The 19130-nt window shown below is 40.7% G+C and overlaps 1 protein-coding gene across 3 annotated transcripts in view; it reads left to right on the top strand.

The window, feature by feature from the left end:
• Positions 1 to 19130, top strand: part of HPS3 (Hermansky-Pudlak syndrome 3) — a 73038-nt gene that overhangs the window by 20268 nt on the left and 33640 nt on the right. For all 3 annotated transcript variants that reach the window (XM_015569708.1, XM_015569709.1, XM_006772579.2), the window contains exons 2-7: positions 4175 to 4666; positions 5208 to 5379; positions 5480 to 5565; positions 9758 to 9950; positions 13981 to 14062; positions 17307 to 17461. In XM_015569708.1, the coding sequence (XP_015425194.1) occupies positions 4175 to 4666; positions 5208 to 5379; positions 5480 to 5565; positions 9758 to 9950; positions 13981 to 14062; positions 17307 to 17461 (1180 nt within the window). The remainder of the gene's footprint in view (positions 1 to 4174; positions 4667 to 5207; positions 5380 to 5479; positions 5566 to 9757; positions 9951 to 13980; positions 14063 to 17306; positions 17462 to 19130) is intronic.

Here is a 19130-nt window from a genome sequence, read left to right on the forward strand (position 1 = left end):
TAGGTTTCGCTTTAGACCCAGGCAAGGGACCCCTAGCTCCCGGGACTGCCAGCTTCGACCATGCCCAACTCCCATCGCTGGCTCCACCCCTACTCCCTGCTATCACTGGCCAGGGCAGCAAAAACTCCTGATTCTCCAATCATGGCTGGGGGGCAGGGCAAAGGCGGCCCAGGGCCACCTGTTCTCCGATCATGGCTGGGGGGCTCTCCCCTGGGTTTCTGATCACTGTCAGTGGCAGGGGGCTTCTTCCTGCTTTCCCTTTCGCCTCCCTGCATTGTGCCTACATATGCAAATTAACCGCCATCTTTGTTGTTAGTTAACTGCCATCTGAGTTGGCAGTTAATTTGCATATCCCCCTGATTATCCAATGAAAAGGGTAGTGTTGTACGCCAATTACCATTTTTCTCTTTTATTAGTGTAGACTAGCTAGTTATGGCGATAACAAAAAATCAAGCAATAGATTACTAAAACTGATTTGCTCTTCATGACCAACGAAGTATTAATGTCACTTTTACCCAGAGAGCTGCTATTCCTTGATAAGAAAAATCAAACAACCCAGTAAAAAAGTGGTAATTTGCAAAAGAGAAATTATACATGGCTGATAAAGGAAAAGATGGCCAGTTTTATAAGTGGTCTGGAAAATATAATAACCATGAGAGCCCATGTTTCCCTCATTACATTGAGTTAGTGCTAGAGAGGGTGTGGGAAATAGGCATGTCAAACAGTGCTGTTGGCAACATGAGTTTGTATTATGTGATTGTGATAGTAATCTGGCAATATTTATTAAAATTTAAAATGTACCTGCCCTTTTGCCCAACATTCTTTTTTTGGAACCTACACCATTGAAACAAACCCCCAGTAAATAAATATATAGGTATGTTGCAGGTGGCAGGAATAGCACTGGGTGTTGGACCCATGGGGTCAGACTAGATCTGGGTTTAGCAACCTCGGTACTTGAGTTCTGGTGAGGAAAAAATTCAGAGCCAAGACTCTATAAGAAAGCATCTTCTATATACTATCATATAAAAGGCTAATATGCAAAGTGTCCCCTCAGGAGTTCAACCAGGAAACTGGGAGTTTGAGTGCTCGCTGTGATGTGCGCTGACCGCCAGGGGCCGGTACGGAACATGGCAGGCGACCAGCGGCAGCAACAGTGGACCGCTGAGGGAGCAAGGGAAGGAGGAGGTGGGGAGGCGGGGAATATGATCTAGGGACCCTTCCTGTGCACGAATTTCATGTACTGGACCTCTAGTCTATACTAATAAAAGATTAATATGCTAATTAGACCGGATGTCTGCTGACTTTCTTCCAGACATCCTTTCAAAAAAAGCCACAGAGGTTGCAAGGGCTGAGGGCCGGCAGCTGCAGTGGCTGTGGGGGTCGGTCCAGTGCCACGGTCCCTTTTGCAGAGGCCGCAGGAGAAGGCAGAAGGGAGAAGGCAGCACTGCGGGTAAAGGGAGAAGAGAGAAGGCCAGCGCTGCGTGAGAAGGCAGAAGGGAGAAGGTGGCAGTTAGGCAGTTAGGGGGATCAGGCCAGAAGGGGAGAGCAGTTAGGGGGATCAGGCTGGCAAGGGAGAGCAGTTAGGGGAATCAGGCTGGCAGGGAAGAGCAGTTTGGGGGATCAGGCAGGCAGGCAGAGCCAGTTAGGAGCCAATAGTTCTGGGTTGTGGGAGGGATCCTGGAGAGGGTGCAAGCTGGGCTTAGAGGGCCCCCATCCCCATGCACGAATTTCTTGCAATGGGCCTGTAGTCTATATGTATAAAAAGCCAGTGACCAGAACGCTGTAATGACCAGAACGACCTGTTGCTATGCTGCCCACTGCAACCAGCAAACTGGCCTGATTGGGGGTGGGGCAGGGCAGCCAACTTCCTGAGGCCACTCCCTCCAGCCCCATCCCCAATCACACCCAGTACCCCAATAGGGTTTGGAGCCAGCTGGCCAACCTCCTGCAGCCCCTCATAAAAAGCCAGTGACCAGAACGCTGTAATGACCAGAACGACCTGTTGCTATGCTGCCCACTGCAACCAGCAAACTGGCCTGATTGGGGGTGGGGCAGGGCAGCCAACTTCCTGAGGCCACTCCCTCCAGCCCCATCCCCAATCACACCCAGTACCCCAATAGGGTTTGGAGCCAGCTGGCCAACCTCCTGCAGCCCCTCCCCCCAGCTACTCCAGTTGTGCAGAGCCAGGTAATTAAACACCCGCAGCCCCTTCCCCCGCTGGCCCTGCCCTCAATCAGCCCCCCCACAACTCTGATCAGAGTCAAGGCCAGCGGCTACCTCCTGGGGCCCCTCCCCCCAGCTGGCCCTGCGCCTGATTGGTCCCCCTGACACCAATCAGGGGCAGGGCCAACCGGCCCACTGCCCACAGCCTCTCCCCATGGCCGGCCCTGCCTTCAATCACCGCCCCCCCACCCCAATCGGGGGCAGGGCCCGCCAGCCAATCACCCGTGGTCCCTCCCCCTGGTTGGCCCAGTCCTGATTGGGCCCTGATCAGGGCAGGCCTGCCGGCCAACTTCCTGCCACCTCTTCCTCCCGGTAGTCTCCCCCTCCCGACAGGCCCGCCCGGATCCGCATACACTGGGCCTCTAGTTTATTTATAAAATCACAGAGGTGGAAGAAGTAATTTGAAGAAATGGGCTGAGGAAATGAGTTATGGAGGCAAAGGAAGGGCCCTAGTAACTTGGGAGTGAGGAAGGTGATGGTAATGCACCTGGTTTCGGGGGGGCGGTGCGGTCGTACTGCCAGAAGGGAGAGCTTACTGTGTCCTCTGTCCTAAGGGTTTTAAAGGTGGAGATTTTAGTCCAAGGGAAGGTATTAATAGAATATTTAGCAGCTTTCCAGGTGCTTCCTTTCAGGTTTGTGGTCTCCACTGATGATTGGTCAGTGCCAGAGCAGGGGCTCATTATCCAATGCAGCTGGTTCTGAGGGCAGTCATGGGGTCGCTGGTCTGGTTTTGTGGCTCTTTTGGGCCTGAAGGTGAAATACAACTGAGGCCTACATGTTATCTCTAGGGATGAAAGCTCAAGGGGTCCAAACTGCATGACGAGCATATGTTAGGGGAGAAAAGGTCACCCTGGGGGCGAGGTCCCACCCTACCATTGCCTTTTGCTAGGCACATGGGGCTTTCTGCCCTGGTCACCTTCTGCACCTGGCCCATGGTCCTTTCTCTGCTCATGTCTCTCTAACTGCCTACCACAGGTATAGGTTTATTATTGCAGCGTGAAGTATAGTGGTTAAAAAAAACCCTGGGGATATTTGAATATATAGGGGAATTGTTGAATAAATTATGGCACACACACACACACACACACACACACACAGGCTATTATACATATATTAGAAAGAATGTTAGATATCCATGTATGAACTTGGAGGCAAATATTTGTTGGTAATTTTTTAAAGTTGTAGAGTGTTAAACATATTCAATGTGATTCCATTTTGGTTATTAAAAAAATAAGAGGCAAAATACCACTCCATGATCTATGTTTATATGAGAGAATGTGTAGAAGGGTGCCAGGCTGTATGTGTTAACACTGGCTTCTCACGCATTGGACTGCAAGGGAGAGATCATTATGTTTTTATTTTATATCTCTTTACCATTTTAACTTCTCAAAAGAAAAGTAATTACAAAATTACTTTGTAATTTAAAAAAATATAATAAAATCAACAAGGAGAAATTAACTTGGATTTAAATTTTATTTAATATGTACAACATTATACTATTTCTTAGTGTTGATATGAAATGTGACTTTTATGGGTGGGGTAGGGGTTGTAATATAAGTTCTGCTAACCTCAGAGTTCTTTAGTTTATACCTAATTATACCATCACACAATACTACTGAAGTCTTATATCAGGGGAGTTTTGTTGGAGCTGTAGTAAGAGCTACAGTAAACACTTAGAGCTAATATAGGGAATAAAATGTAAACTTTCTATGTAAGCTACATAATTCATGGGTATCTTAAGACATTAAAATGGAGAGAGATTATATTTCAGAACCTAAGTGCCTAATTATAGTTAAAAATGTACTTATGATTCTGTTTCTTTGGGTTTTGTTCTGGTCAATCTTTAATTCAACCATTCACATTGGAATTCATTAGCAGTTCCTTTTCATGATGCAAGGTTAGTGGTTGTTTCTAATTACAAATTCTAAATATAATCTTATTTCCTTCTCAGGAGACTATTTGGTAGCAATTGAAGAGAAAAACCAAGCTACATTTCTACGTGCTTATGTGAACTGGAGAAGTAAGAGGACTGAAAATTCTCGAGTGTGCATCCGAATGGTTGGACATAATGTGGAGGCACCTTTTCGAGAAACCTTCAGAGACCAGATGTCTATTGTTGAAATGCCGCTTTCTGAGACCCCCTTGTGTATTTCCTGTTGTCCCGTGAAAGGAGACCTTCTTGTTGGTTGCACAAATAAGTTAGTCTTATTTAGTCTGAAGTATCAGATCATCAATGAAGAATTCCCAGTATTGGACTTTGAACGTTCTTTAATTATACACATACATAATATAACTCCTGTTGAGATTTCTTTCTGTGTTGGATATGTGGCTGTCATGTCAGACTTAGAAGTCTTAATCCTAAAGCTGGAGTCAAACCCTAAAAATGGAGACAGTGTTCATCAGCATCCACATAAGCCCAACAGTCCAGTGACACAGGCAGAAGGTAAATGATGACTTTGCTTTCTTGTTCTAGGTATAGCGTAAACCTCTCTTCTGGCAATCTCTGAAGCACTCTGGTATATATTATATATATATTGCCAAGCCACATTGTGTATAGATTGAGTTATTCCTAAAACATGGGATTGGGTTTGTGATCTTATTCTGTAGCATGCAATGCATTTCAGTAATATTTGTCAATAGAAATAATGGAGCAACTGTTCGATGAGAAGTTTGTAGTCCCAGTTCTTATATTTGTTAGTTGAATGAACTTGGGTTTGGAATACCATTTCTGGGTTTTAGTTTCCTCATGTATAAAATGGGGATTATAATGAATCCTGTTGTATTTGACCAGTTATTATGAGAAACAAATGAGCAAGTGCTAAGACTTCAGAATCATAGTGCCTTGTTAATACATGAAGTGTGTGTATGTATAAATAAGTAACATTATTCCTTGTCTATTTAATTGGTGGGAGATGTTGTGAAATGTCATTTCATTCAAGTAGCATTTAGACTTGTTGAACTCTTCTTCAATATTATTTTTTAAGGCACCAGTAATGAAACTTTGCAACTTGAGTCAGAGGATTTTGTGATCTGCCAGAAGCCCATGGAACTTCTTGGTCAAAATAGTGAACAGTCTGGAGTATCTGTTACCCTGGAGTCAACGGGATTAGATGATGAAAAAATAAAATATTTCCATGTTCAGCATCTGCTCTATAGGTATTAGGAAGTTTTTTATTCACCAGCATTTAATATGTTTTTATGTTTAAAGTACATGGAAACTAGATCTCTCTCTCTGTCTGTCTTTTTAAACTCACAGACGTTTTGCTCCTGATATTTCATCCTATGTCTTGTCTGATGATATTAAGTTGCATTCACTTCAGCTGCTACCCATTTACCAAACAGGTAAGTATGACCGTGATACAATGCAGTGAGGTGAAAGGCTGCTTAGAGGAATAATAACATGTGTAATAGGTTAGGTTCTTCTACTGAGCCTTCCTGTAGCTTTGGACAATTTCCTTAGCAAATCTCTGTGAGCACTAGAAAGGGAAGTTGTGTCTGCTAGGAGAAGCCATGGATAGGACATGACAGACAAATGCCATTTCCCTTTAAAAAAAAATGGTCACTAGACCCAAAAAACCCTGCTATAGTTGATGTTTACTGGGTTCCAGCTGGGTATTTGGCAGACTTCTGTGATAGCTGTAAGAAAGGTGGGGATGGACTGAAGGAAGTTCATTCAGAGCAGTGTTTTTCAGTCATGCTGCACACTGGGTTTACTTGGGTACTTTTAAAAATAGTGATGCCCAGCCTGACCAGCGTGGCTCAGTGGTTGATTGTCAACCTATGAACCAGGAGGTCATGGTTCAATTCTGGGTTCGATTCTTGGTCAGGGAACCTGCCCAGATTGTGGGCTCAATCCCCAATGGGGGGCATGCAGGAGACAGCCAATCAATGATTCTCTCTCATCAATGTTTCTATGTCTCTCTCCCTCTCCTTTCCTCTCTGAAATTTAAGAAAAAAAGAAAAATAGTAATGCCCAAACTCTACTAGTATATGCTGGAAATTCTGACATAATCTGTCTATTATGGTACTGGGGTACCAGTATTTTTTAAAAGCTTCCCAGGAATGTAATGGGCAGCCAAAATTGAGAATCAACATTGGGTTCTATACTTAGTCCTGACCTGTTTAATATCTTTAGATGTTGCCTAGAGAAAGGTATAAATATTGTTCTGATTAAATGTTTTTATACCTTCATTTATTTTTTATTTGTTTTAGTAAACATTTATTGAATACTTACTATGCTGGGTATGGTGCTGAATACTAGGGAATTAATAATAAGCAAAAGTAGGCAAAGTATTTACACTCATGGAGCTTATGGTCTTATGGGGGAGATAGATGATTATTAGTCAAACTAGAAGCCAATTGCACGAAAATTCACGCTATAGGCCTTCCTTCCCCTGGCTGCTGGCACCGATTTTCCTCTGGCACGTGGGACCCAGGCCTTTGGTCTTCAGTCTTCAGTCTTCACTCCAGCTGGAGCCTTCAGTCTGCACTCCGTGCCTGCGTATGCAAATTAACCGCCATCTTTATTGGTTTAATTTGCATAGTCTCTGATTGGCTGGTGGGTGTAGTGGAGTGACACCAATTTGCATGTTTCTCTTTTATTAGTGTAGATAATTGCAAAAAAGAGGATACAGTTACATGCTGAAATGAGTTCTCCGTTGAGGGGAAAAACAAAACAAAACCTGCCTTGAAAGACTATAACAAAAAATTTTAACCTTATCTGGTGGTCAGGGAAGGCTTCTTGAGAAAGAGATCTGAATAGTGAAATGGTGCTGGTTTGGGGATAGGGTGCAGAAGAAGCGGCAAAGGCATTGTCACGAGGGCAAATCTTGTTTGAGGAACTGAGAGAAGCAAGACCATGGTGAGTTGAGCAAGGAAGAGGGGGGTTGGGAGCCCAGGCTGGAGACAAGATAGGGCCCATAGCCATGTTAGAGGGTAAACTCTATCTAGTGGCTTCCCATAGCACTTGGGATAAAATCCAAAATTCCTACATGACCCTGATTCTGGGCTTATCTTGTCCCTCTCACCCTGCTTACTCTTCTCATCCGTATGGCCTTTCTTTCATCCTCAGATAGGCCAAGTGCACTCTTTCTTGTATAAGGCTTATTACTTAGTCTTCAAGTCCTGAGGTTGTACTTTCCCCAGATCTTGCATGTCTCACAGCTCAAGTGTCACCTAACCACAGAGGACTTCCCTGACCTCTCAATTTAAACTATTGTATCTCTACATACTACCCAGTTTGTTTAGTTTCTACTCTGGTCCCCATTACTAGAATGAATGCAGTTACCTTGTCTTGTGCATTGTTGTATCCCCTGAACCGAGAACAGTGGCACTTAGTAGGTATGTGATGAATGTTTAATAGGCAAATGGAAGGGTAGTGCATATTTGAGCTGGGGCCTAAGGGGTGAGTAGAACTTTTAGGAGATGGAGAACCAACATGTACAAGGTACAAAAGTGTTTGGAGATTAACGAGCAATTCTGTCTGACTAGAGCACAGATGTGTATAGGAAAGGAGGGAGAAAAAAATGGACAGGTTGTTCTGGGCCAATTATGGAGAATGCAGAATGGACTTCTGTTATTAATGGGTGTCTTTGAAGAGTATTAATCAGAACTAACTTTAAAAAAATACACTTTGATTATGAAAAATTTCAAGCACAGAGATATAGAGAAAATAGTATAATGAACCCATCACACAGCTTCAGTAGTGTCTCGTGATTACTCCCTGCCAGATTATTTTGATGCAAATTCTAGAGTTTATACTATTCCATCCATAAGTATTTCAGCATGTATTTTTAAAAGAAAAGGATTCCTTTTTTAAAACAAACCCAAAATACCATTTTACATTTTTATTTTTTAATATGTTTTTATTGATTTTTAGAGGGAGAGGAGAAGGTAGAAAGAGATAGAAACACCAATGATAAGAAAGAATCAAAATGATTGGCTGCCTCTTGCACACCCTCCACTGAGGATCCAACCTGCAACTTGGATATGTGCCCTGATCAAGAATCGAACTGTGACCTCCTGGTTCATGGATTGAAGCTCAACTACTGAACCACACTAGCCAGGCCCATTTTACATTTTAAAAATTTCATTGATATCATCAAATATCCAGTCAGTGTTCAGATTTTCCTAATTGTCTAAAATTTTTTTCTTTAATTCATTTGTTTGGATCAGATTCATTTGTTTGGTTCATATATCACAATTGGTTGCTATGTCTTTAAAATTTGTCTTTAAAGTCTCTTTTTGTTGTTAAGTCTTGCCTGAGGATATTTTTCCACTGATTTTTAGAGAGTGGAAAGGAGGGGGAGAGACACAGAGAGAGAAACATCGATATGAGAGAGACACATCACTTGGTTGCCTCGATTGGTTGCTTCCCTCACATGCCCAAAAGGAGGTGGGGAAATGAGCCTGCAACCGAGGTACATGCCTTTGACCGAAATCCACCCGGGATCCTTCAGTCCGAGGGCAGATACTCTATCCACTGAGGCTGTCTCTTCCTCCCTCTTTTTCTTTTCTTTGCAATTTGTTTAGCAAGAAATTGCACTGATAACTGTAGAATTTCCCAAAATCTGAATTCTGCTAATTAACTCCCCACAGTGTCATTAAACATTTTCCTGTATCTCCTATATTACCCTGTGATTTGGTAGTTCTTCTGTCTTTTCTTATTTTTATTGATTTTAGAGAGAGGAAGGGAGAGGGATAGAGAGATAGAAGTATCGATGAGAGAGAAATACTGATCAGCCTGCCTCCTGCACACTTCCCACTGGGGATAAAGCCCACAACCGGGTCATGTGTCCTGACTAGGAGTCAAACCATGATCTGGTTCATGGGCCCATTCTCAACCACTAAGCCACAATTGGCTAGGCTTGGTAGTTCTATCTAAAGCTACACTTTTCATTATGGTAGCCATTAGTCACGTGTTGTTATTGAGCACTTGAAATGTCATGAGTCTACATTGAAATATACTGTAAGTATAAAATTCACACTAGATCTTGAAGATGTAGTATAAAAAAATATAAAATACCTCATTACATTTTTGTTGATTGCTTGTTGACATGATGTTTTGATTATATTGGTTAATATGACATATTTAATGTTGTATTTTGCCTGCTTTTACTTTTGTAAATGTGATTTCTGGGAAACTTTAAATTACGTATGCAGTTCACATTACATTTCTGTTGACAGTGCTAGTCTAGACTTAGTCTTGATCATAATAATTATAATTATTATGTAACACAAGTAGTGTTGAGTTCTGTTGAAAGGTACATAGAATCTGGTTGTCTCTTTTTGTAATATTAATAGCCATTAATGATTATTATCTAGCTCTGTTCATTTATTAGGAGTTACAATATGGTGATACTCTAATTATATCACTCCTTTTTAATTTCTTACTGGCATTCTTCTATAAAGAGCAACTTCCCCTAAGAAGTTCTTTGGTTATCTACTAATAGACTTTTTTGCCTAAAAAAGTAAAAGTATTGCTTCCCTTTGTTTTCTGGTTTTATTGTTGGTTTGTTTTTTCTTTTTCATACAGATTCTCTTACTTCTGAGAGAAAAAATTTGTCTCAGGAAAAGGAGTTGCTGAGTCTCTTTTGTTTTTTCTCGTTGCCTCATGTGGGCTATCTCTACCTGGTGGTCAAATCGGTTGAATTAATGTCAGTTTACCAATATCCCGAGAAGTCTCAACAGGCAGTACTCACGCCACAATTTTTGCATGTCATCACAAGGTATGTTACAGTTGCTGGCCTTTGAGTCACTTATTTTTCTGTAAATTCTTGATGAATGAGAATCTAAATGAGAATCGAGTGAACCAATATATAGCTCTGAAAATTAATATATATATCTGCCTTTTGATGGCCCATACCTGCCCTTTTAGTGTAAATGTTCTGGTTTTGCCTTTTTTAATTTTCTGAGACTGGATGGGGATCTTTGTAAGAAAGAAGGGGGTTCTTCATGAGGAAGATTTTTTTAAAATATATTTTATTAATTTTTTACAGGGAGGAAGGGAGAGGGATAGAGAGTTAGAAACATCAATGAGAGAGAAACATCAATCAGCTGCCTCCTGCACACATCCTCCTGGGGATGTGCCCGCAACCAAGATACATGCCCTTGACCAGAATCAAACCTGGGACCTTTCAGTCCGCAGGTCAGGAATGCTAATGAAAAGGCAGTGGGGCCAGTCAGGGCATCTCTAGATTTCTTTTCCTAATTTTTTTTCAGTGCTAATATATCTTTTCTGTATGAGTTGAATTATTCCATAATGATTTAGAACTATGAAGGGGCCAGAAACACTATCTGATTGTATCTTTCATTGGTGCAGATAGGGAATTAGTCCAGAGCTTGAGATTGGTCAAGGTCATGTTGCTAATTGTTGGCAGGTGTCTTTTGAGTTGCCTTATCCTGGTTTGCTGGCATCTAAACTGGGGTCCTGAGCAGGACTTTGACCTCATTTCCGTTTATTTCAACTGTAAGTGATGCTTTTGGTTTTATTTCCTGTTTTTTTTTTAAAGCTTAGATTATGTGCAAGGCACGTACATTTGGGCCTTCTGGTCGAGCAACTGTGAATAAGGTACACCATCTGCTTTCTAAAGCAACAAAATAGAGGGGGCCAGAGATACATAAACAGGGCATAAACACTAGGAGATTTGTGAAAAATGTCTTAAGACTTCATGAAAGTGGTAGGCACTGGGAGGAGAGAAATTACTTTGGCTAAGTCGTATGGGAAATTTTTTTGTGTTTGAAGTGCGGCCTGAGAGCTAGTTAGAACTTGACAGATGGAAATTGGAGGAGAAGGGCATTATGGAGGGAAGACTATAAACAAAGGGTACGTTTTATAGTTTTGCAGGAGCAACCAATAATTTATTGTAATAAATTATTTTTTTAAAAGGATAGTGATTTTTTCTTTCTTTCTTTTTTTTTTTTTCAACTGAGTGGTGGTATCAGAATCTCCAGCAGGTGCTAGAATATATTTCAAACAGCACAAGATCCACCTGGGGATTTGATGCCCACTCCCAGTATGGGTGCTCCCCTCTTCCCCCACTGTCTGGTGTAAGGAGAAATGCTATTGTGTGTTTCTTAAGTGAACATTGTGGAGGTAGTTAGTCTTTTCAATTTCCAAAGTGTTGTGTAGTGATGTAACTTAGGGCTTTGAAAATTAAACTAAGGATTTTTTTAAGGTTTCGACCAAAGAAAGTGATGTGGTCAGAGCATTGTTTTAGGAAAATTAATAGTGGCCATTATGGAGGTTGGATTGAACATAGACAAATAAGCTATTGAAGTGGTTCAGGTAAGGATAATAAAGGGCTGAATTTGGGCAGGGCAGTAGCAGTGAGAAAGAAGAATGGATGGGAGAGGTTTTGGCAAGAGAATTAAAAGACTTGGTTTCGGATGGGACAGCTGGAAGGAGGGCGCTTGAAAACCCCATCAGTTTCGAGCCTACTTTTATGAAACAATGGAGGCTGGTGCAGTGTGGGGCAAAAGAGAAATTTGTTTTACACATTTAAGTTGGAGGTGCTTAGGGAATATAAAGAGGAAATGTTAAGTATGCTTTTGGACACATAAGATTAAAGATTAGAGAAGAAAGGAAAACTTAGATGTTTTATTATGATAAAAAAAAAAGCTGATTAATTTAAGTAGTGAGCATAGCTCCTAGAGTGTGTAGTAGAGAAAAGTAGTTGAACTAAAAGTCTGGTGAAGGTCATGTTTAGGAAGCAAGAGGTGGAAGAGAAGAATCTTCAAGGATGTGGAGAAACCTAGGAAACTATAGCATCTCAGAATCCAAGGGAAAAATAGAGGGAGAAAGAAGGAATAAAATATCAATTTGTATCCCAAAATATTGATGCAAAGAGTATCCATCTTTCCTCCATCTCATTGCACAGATGTTACAGGACAGAGAATTTACTGAGTGGACCCTCTAAACTCCGCCCCCCCCCCTTAAGTGTAAGTCATGTGTTTTTGCAGACCAGTATGTTTATATACCCTAAAAAAAAGCAATAGAAAATAAGATTTTATTTAATATAAAATCATGTAAAATGTTACCCTTACAGCAATGCATAAATGAGTCCTCCTTCTCAGAGTCAACCACATCAACATGTTCCTCTGACTTAAAAAAAAAATACTACTACTATGATTTGTTTTTCACAGGAGTGGATCATATATCCACTGATCAGCATGATTAGCAGCATGTCCTGGACATCTTTCAAGGCAGCACGTTTCAGTTCACTTTAATTTTTTACGGTACTCCTTTGTGCTTCAACAGTAGCCAGCAGCTGAAGTGGAGGGGAGTCAGAGGAGCCAGACTTTTTACCTCTAGACCCTAACAGTAATCCACTACTTTTATTAGACCTTTGGTCATTCTGGCCCCACTGCAGGTGCTGTTTTGTCCCTCACTGTCTCAAAGTACTTTTCAATCATTTTAATTCCTGAGAATGCTCTCTACTCCAAATTTCTAAGTGGTAGTGCTGTTGTCATGATTTTAGAGGTCATGTCTTAGAACTTTGTGGAAATAGACAGAAATGGCAGTGGGCTGAGGCTGAAGTGGAGCCCCAACAAACAGATGGAGAGAGCCCTGACTGATGCCCCTTCCCTACCTTGTGCAGAGTCTTTCAAGATTATTGTTAGATTTGCTTTAGTCTTTTGCCTTTTTATTTTAACAGAGTTCATTTTCTTTTTTTAAATATATTTTTATTGATTTCAGAGGAAGGGAGAGGGAGAGGCAGAAATATCAATGATGAGAGAGAATCATTGATCAGCTGTCTCCTGCATGCCCCACACTGGGGATTAAGCCTGCAAACCCGGGCATGCACCCTCACTGGGAATTGAACTGTGACCTCCGGTTCATAGGTCGATGCTCAAACACTGAGCCATGCCGGCCAGATCAGAGTTCATTTTCACTTCTCCCACTTTTTAATTTGTTTTTTTAAAAATCATTCCTATGAATTCACTACAAGATAGGTTTTGTAGCAATTTCTAAGTTAACTGTTTTTAATGTCAATATTGCAGTGCTGAGTTATCCACCAGTCAGTCACCAGGCACCTGACTGGTGGGTCCCTATGTTGTTTCCACAGAAGCAGCCTGGGGTTGTGGAAGGAGATAGAGGCGCGTGAGGAGTGAGGAGACCTGGGATCTAATTTCGCTCTATTCTCCAGGGAGGGCTTGGACCAGTCATGAACCTCCCATGCCCTAATCTTTAAAACAAGCTGCTGGATTGATAATACTTAAAGATTCCATCAGATAGCCTCTGATTTTCTGTTCTACCACTGGATTTGTGTTTGCATCATCTAAGTGTGTTGTCCAGCATAATCCAAGCTCAATTTCATCCTGAGATGAGTGGAATATAGATAATAGTCAAGAATTTGACTTCTAATCTTGGCTTTGATACTGAATTCTCTGTACCTTGGACTGGTCCTAGTGACATCATTTATCTGCCAAATGATACTATTTGACCTAGATCCCTGGTTCTTAACTAGGGGTGTACAACAGAGCCAAATGTAGAATTCTGTGGAGACACACGTGTCTGGATTCAGCCCCTAAAATTATGATTCAATAGGAGCCAGGTGAGGACCAGTTATGTTTTAAAAAATACTCTATAGGGATTTTGAGGACTCTCCTTGATAAGCAGTCTACCTCATCAGCATTTTACAGATACTTGTGTCTTCTTCCCCCTTGGCCATAGTTCTGTTCACCTCCAAAATACTCCCAGCTATGGACACATTTTTGGCCTTCATTTTGCTCAGTGGCCTTTTTCCTCTTCCTCAGTAACAACCTGCAGTGTTTCACAGTGCGGTGCAGTGCGGCAGCAGCTCGTGAGGAGGACCCATACGTGGACTCCACCTTGAAGGTTAGAACTACATTATTATGACAGTGCAATTGTAGATAAAAAAGGAACGAATACACACTTGCAAATGCGCTCTTCGTTGTAAGCAAGGTGAACAGTAAAGGTCTTAAGATCTTGTTTATTGAATTAGAACCTTTGAATGTAAAATAGTAAGCAATTTTTGATTCATGGTTTAGTTGACAATATGTAAGATTATTTTGAAAAAATTTCACTCAGAATTTAGGTCTAGTACATAGTTTTGAAAGTTTGGTAAAGAATATGTATAGTGTAACTTCAGGAAGAGTACTTCACAACTATAGTATACTACAATTTTATTTTTTAACAGAAATATTTGTGGCAATTATATGTAGCTATTAACACATCAGTTTAGAAATTAGTATATTCAAGAATACAAAATTGAATAAAGTACATTAAAATAATTTCTTTATATTGTTATCAGATATGCCTATAATTCTTTTGTTATTTTACAAGCCTTCAACAATCTTTTGTATTTCTGTAGACTAAATCTAGGACTTAATAGATATATTAGATCAATAACCTCATTTTTAGTATGCTTAGTCTGTGCAAAGCTCTTGACTACAAAATAAACATAGGTCATCTATGATGAAATTCTATGTTTTCTGATGTTGAATTTCTGTTCTCAAAAATATACTGATCATTTTTATGATATTCATCGTATGGTATATCACCTCTGATGTATAAGCTGCTTGAATGGATGTTTGTTGTGAAGATATAGGCTGCAGGAAACCCCAAAAGCATGATGGCCTGTATTTCACAGGTTAGTTTATGTCTATCATAAAAGGCATCTGGAACACCTTTTCTTGGAAAACTAAGTGCTCAGGAACGATTGTTATGTTAAGAAGCCAGCACTGTGAAGTGCTAACGTGTCTGAGGCACTCTCCTGTTATCACTGTTGTGATTTGAGTTCTCAGTAACTCTTTTTTTTTTGTTGTGGCCCAACCTGTAGCTTTTTTGTTGCTGACCAGGCTTGCTGCCTACCTTAAGCCTCTTGGGATGCCGGAATCACATCTTTTCCTTGTCTTTCTGTCTGTGGTTAAGATATACACATGGGCTTTTAAATAGATTATTTTTAAAATAAAGGTTATTTTCCTAGTAAAAATTGAAAGCTGACAGATTCTTTGCCCCTTTCTTTTCCCCACACCATGCCTTTAAGGAAAAAGGAAAAAACTCAGAAAGACATAGGCTTACATAGGTAGTGATGGTAGAGTGAGGGGTATATAATAGATTGAGGTAGGATCAAAGCTACAATAAAAATGTCAGGTAATAACAAATGTTGGTGAGGAAGCTAAGAAATTGGAACCCTCATACATTGCTTGAGGGAATATAACATGGTGTGGCCATCTTGGAATAAGTCTGATATTTCCTCAAACAGTTAAACATTGAGTTACCCTGTGACCCAGTGATTCAACTTCTAGGTATATGCCCAAGAGAGATGAAAAAAAATACATCTACACAAAATATCCACACATGATATACAAATGTCTATAGCAACATTATTCATAATAACTAAAAGGTGGAAGCAACCCAAATGTTTCTCAGCTGATGAATGGGTAAACAAAATGTGATATAGCCATATAACGGAATATTACTTGGTCATAAAAAGCAATGAAGCACTGACATATGGATAAGCACATGGAAACTGACACATGGAAGTGCCATAACATGGATGAAACTTGCTATAACATAAATGACCCTTTTAGCACTATAACATAGATGAATCCTGAAAGAAACCAGTTACCAAAGACCACACACATAATTACATGATTTCATTTATATGAAAGTCCAGAATAGGCATACTAATAGAGACAAAGAGTAGATTAGTTGTTGCTTAGGATTGGGATGGATGAGAGAGAGGGGGATAATAGCAAAAGGGTACATAGTTTCTTTTTGAGATGATGAAAATGTTCTAAAATTGACTGTGGTGTTGGTTGCACATATCTGTTTGCTAAATACTATTATACTAAAAACCACTCAGTTGTATGCTTTAAATGGGTGAATTGTATATATGCTTTAAATGGGTGAATAGTATGTGAATTATATGTCAATAAAACTCAAGAAAAAGAAGGGAAAATAAAGAAAATAAATAATAACTTCAGGTCTTCTCAATCTCATAAAACCAGAGGGAAGGAACCCAAAAGAGAGGAAGGGAGAAAAGAAGAGAGACCGGTAGCTGGTTGGGGCAGCTGCATTTGAGACCCGTCCTCATGAGCGTACACACCTCATGCTCCCCCTTCCCTGAACCTCCAACATTCTGAAATCCCAGATGCCGCCTGAGTGAGCACTCATTTAGCCCACTTGCTGACTCAGGCTTTGGTAACTGCGAGGTCTGAGAAAGATTTCACAGCCTCAGAGTTTGGCCCAAAGGGCACATATCTTTTTTTCCCATTCCTCTCAGATTCCAGCTCTTCAGCACTAGCCAGGGCCACCTTACTATCCTTAGGGATGAAAACATAGACGGAGGTGTTTCCCCAAGCATGTTGTACAATGGACAAGGAAGATGACCTCGGAATCAAACAGTGTGAATGCAGGAGGAGGCATGGGCCTGGCAGCCTTAACATGGATGAACCTTGCTATAACATGAATGTTTTGTGAGCTCCCTGAAAGAGTTCTTCCATTATCTTTCTCATCCATTCTAGTTGAATTAATGTTCCCTTATAGGGACAGGCGCCTGGCTCCCGATCCAGATTTCCTCCAGTTTACCTGACACACCCAACCTGTCAGGCATTCTACGCAGTGTTCCCACTTAAGGACCCAAGAGTCAGGGGCCATCTGAACATATAAGCATTTTCATCCTACACACCCATCTACTAAGAAACCATTTTATTTACTCTCTGTGCAGTGGAATGCCTTTTTGTAGTATCTCATTTTGCCTAGGAGCTCTGTTTGGGCATACTCCCAAGCCAGCATGCTATTAGTGGGATTTCCCTGGGTGGCTGCACTTCCAGAGTTATGGGGAGTCCCTACTGCTGTGGGGGCCTCGGGCACACCCACTTTCTGAATTCATTCAGAAAGGGTAGCTCTTTGACAGGCACATATGAAGTAGATAGTTGGTTATATAAGTTTAGATAGAATAACCTCCTTGCTCTGATAAGAACAGGAATTTGAGGAGTTTTTTTTTAAGGGGGTAGAGCAGAAGAGACTTTATCAACTAAATAGACGGATTTTTGAAGATTAAAGTTCATGTATGTTTCTTCCTTGTTAAATTTGTGATTTTTTCCTTTACTAGGCTTGCCCACCTGTCAGTTTGGATGTCTGTGCTTTAAGAATACAGCTTTTCATAGGCTTGAAAGCCATCTGTCACTTTAAAAACCACATCATACTTCTGACCAAGGCAGACCCTGAGGCCATTCCAGAGAGAAGAGAGGCACCAAGGAGGCTTCCGTGAGCATCCCTCTCCCAAGAGAGTCCTGCCAAAGTTTCTGCACTGAATTGTTATGGGTTTATTTTGTCTGTGTTTTACTCTGTTTTTTTATTTTATTTTTTAAAACATATTTTTATTGATTTCAGAAAGGAAGGGAGAGGGAGAGAGAGAGATGAAAACATCAATGATGAGAGAGAATCATTGATTGGCTGTTTTCTGCACACCTCCTATTGGGGATCAAGCCTGCAACCCAGGCATGTGCTCTTGGCCAGAATCTAACCTGGGACCCTCCAGTCCACAGGCTGATGCTTTAACCACTGAGCCAAACCAGCTAGGGCTACTCTATGTTTTGTAAATCAAAACTCTGAATGACCAGATGACTTTTATATGGTGTTCTTTTTCTAGAGAGAGAAAATAGGTTTTAATGATGTCCATAATATCCTTTCTAATTGACCTCAGAACTTTTAAAAGAAAATGAACTATAAAATAGTTTCAATAAATGTCTGGTATTTTAGATAAAATGTTAAAGGACATGTTTTTCTGTGTAGTTAAAGAGAAAGACAAGGCCTCTAATGCTAGCCTAAACAATAAGTTTCTTAATACATATTTTTCTTTTTTGACCTTTCAGTGCTGCATTTTTATCCAAAGACTAGAGGCCCAGTGCACGAAAATTCGTGTACTTGGGGGGGGTCCCTCAGCCTGGCCTGTGCCCTTTTGCAGTCCGGGACCTCTAGGGAGATGTCCACCTGCCAGCTTAGGCCGGCCTAAGCTGTTAGTCGGACATCCTTAGTGCCGCAGAGGAGGTGGGAGAGGCTCCCACCACCACCACTGCACTCGCAGGCATCAGCCCAACTTCTGGCTAAGTGGAGCTCCCCCTGTGGGAGTGCACTGACCACCAGAGGGCAGCTTCTATGTTGAGTGTCTGCCCCCTGGTGGTGAATGTGCATCATAGCCACCGGTTATTCCCAGTCATTCCACCATTAGGGTCAATTTGCATATTACCCTTTTATTATATAGGATTATTTTCTGGTATTTCAATTCAAAAGAAATTAACAATATATTTCTTACCTTAAATCACATTCATAATATATAGATGTGTGCTGGTCTACCTTAAAATAGAATTGCAATTTGATAGAACTAATCTTTGGTTGATGCTTCTGTGTTCTGTTTTCACTGTTTAGAACAGAATAGTTACACTTCTATTTGATGTCTTCTATACTGTGAACTTAGTGGAAGGGAAAACTTAATCAGGTAAGAAATTTTTGGAGAGATAAGAAACATAATGAGTTTCAAATCTAAAATTGGTTTTTATTTTTAACATAAGTTTTTGATTTTTTTAAATTGCTTGTGCCTGTACTTGTTCCACCAAAAGGAATAAACAGGTTGACTTGGTTAAGTGATCATTTAGAGAGTTCAGAGTGGTCTGACTAAGCGTAAAAGCTTCTGAGAGAAAAAAACAACTTGTAATCTTGTACATTTGACATTTGTAAAGTATTATATATTCCTTTGGTTGATCTCTAATCCCCCTTCCCCCTCCCCTGCCATTTGTCTCTGGATCTATTTTTTTTCATCAATTTCTGTTGATCATTATATCCCACATATGAATGAGATTATGTGATATTTATCTTTCTCTAACTGGCATTATTTCGCTTAGCAAAATTCTCTCCAGTTCCATCCATGCTGTTGCAA

The sequence above is a fragment of the Myotis davidii genome, unplaced genomic scaffold (assembly GCF_000327345.1).
Source record: "Myotis davidii unplaced genomic scaffold, ASM32734v1 scaffold766, whole genome shotgun sequence".
Lineage (NCBI taxonomy): Eukaryota > Metazoa > Chordata > Mammalia > Chiroptera > Vespertilionidae > Myotis > Myotis davidii.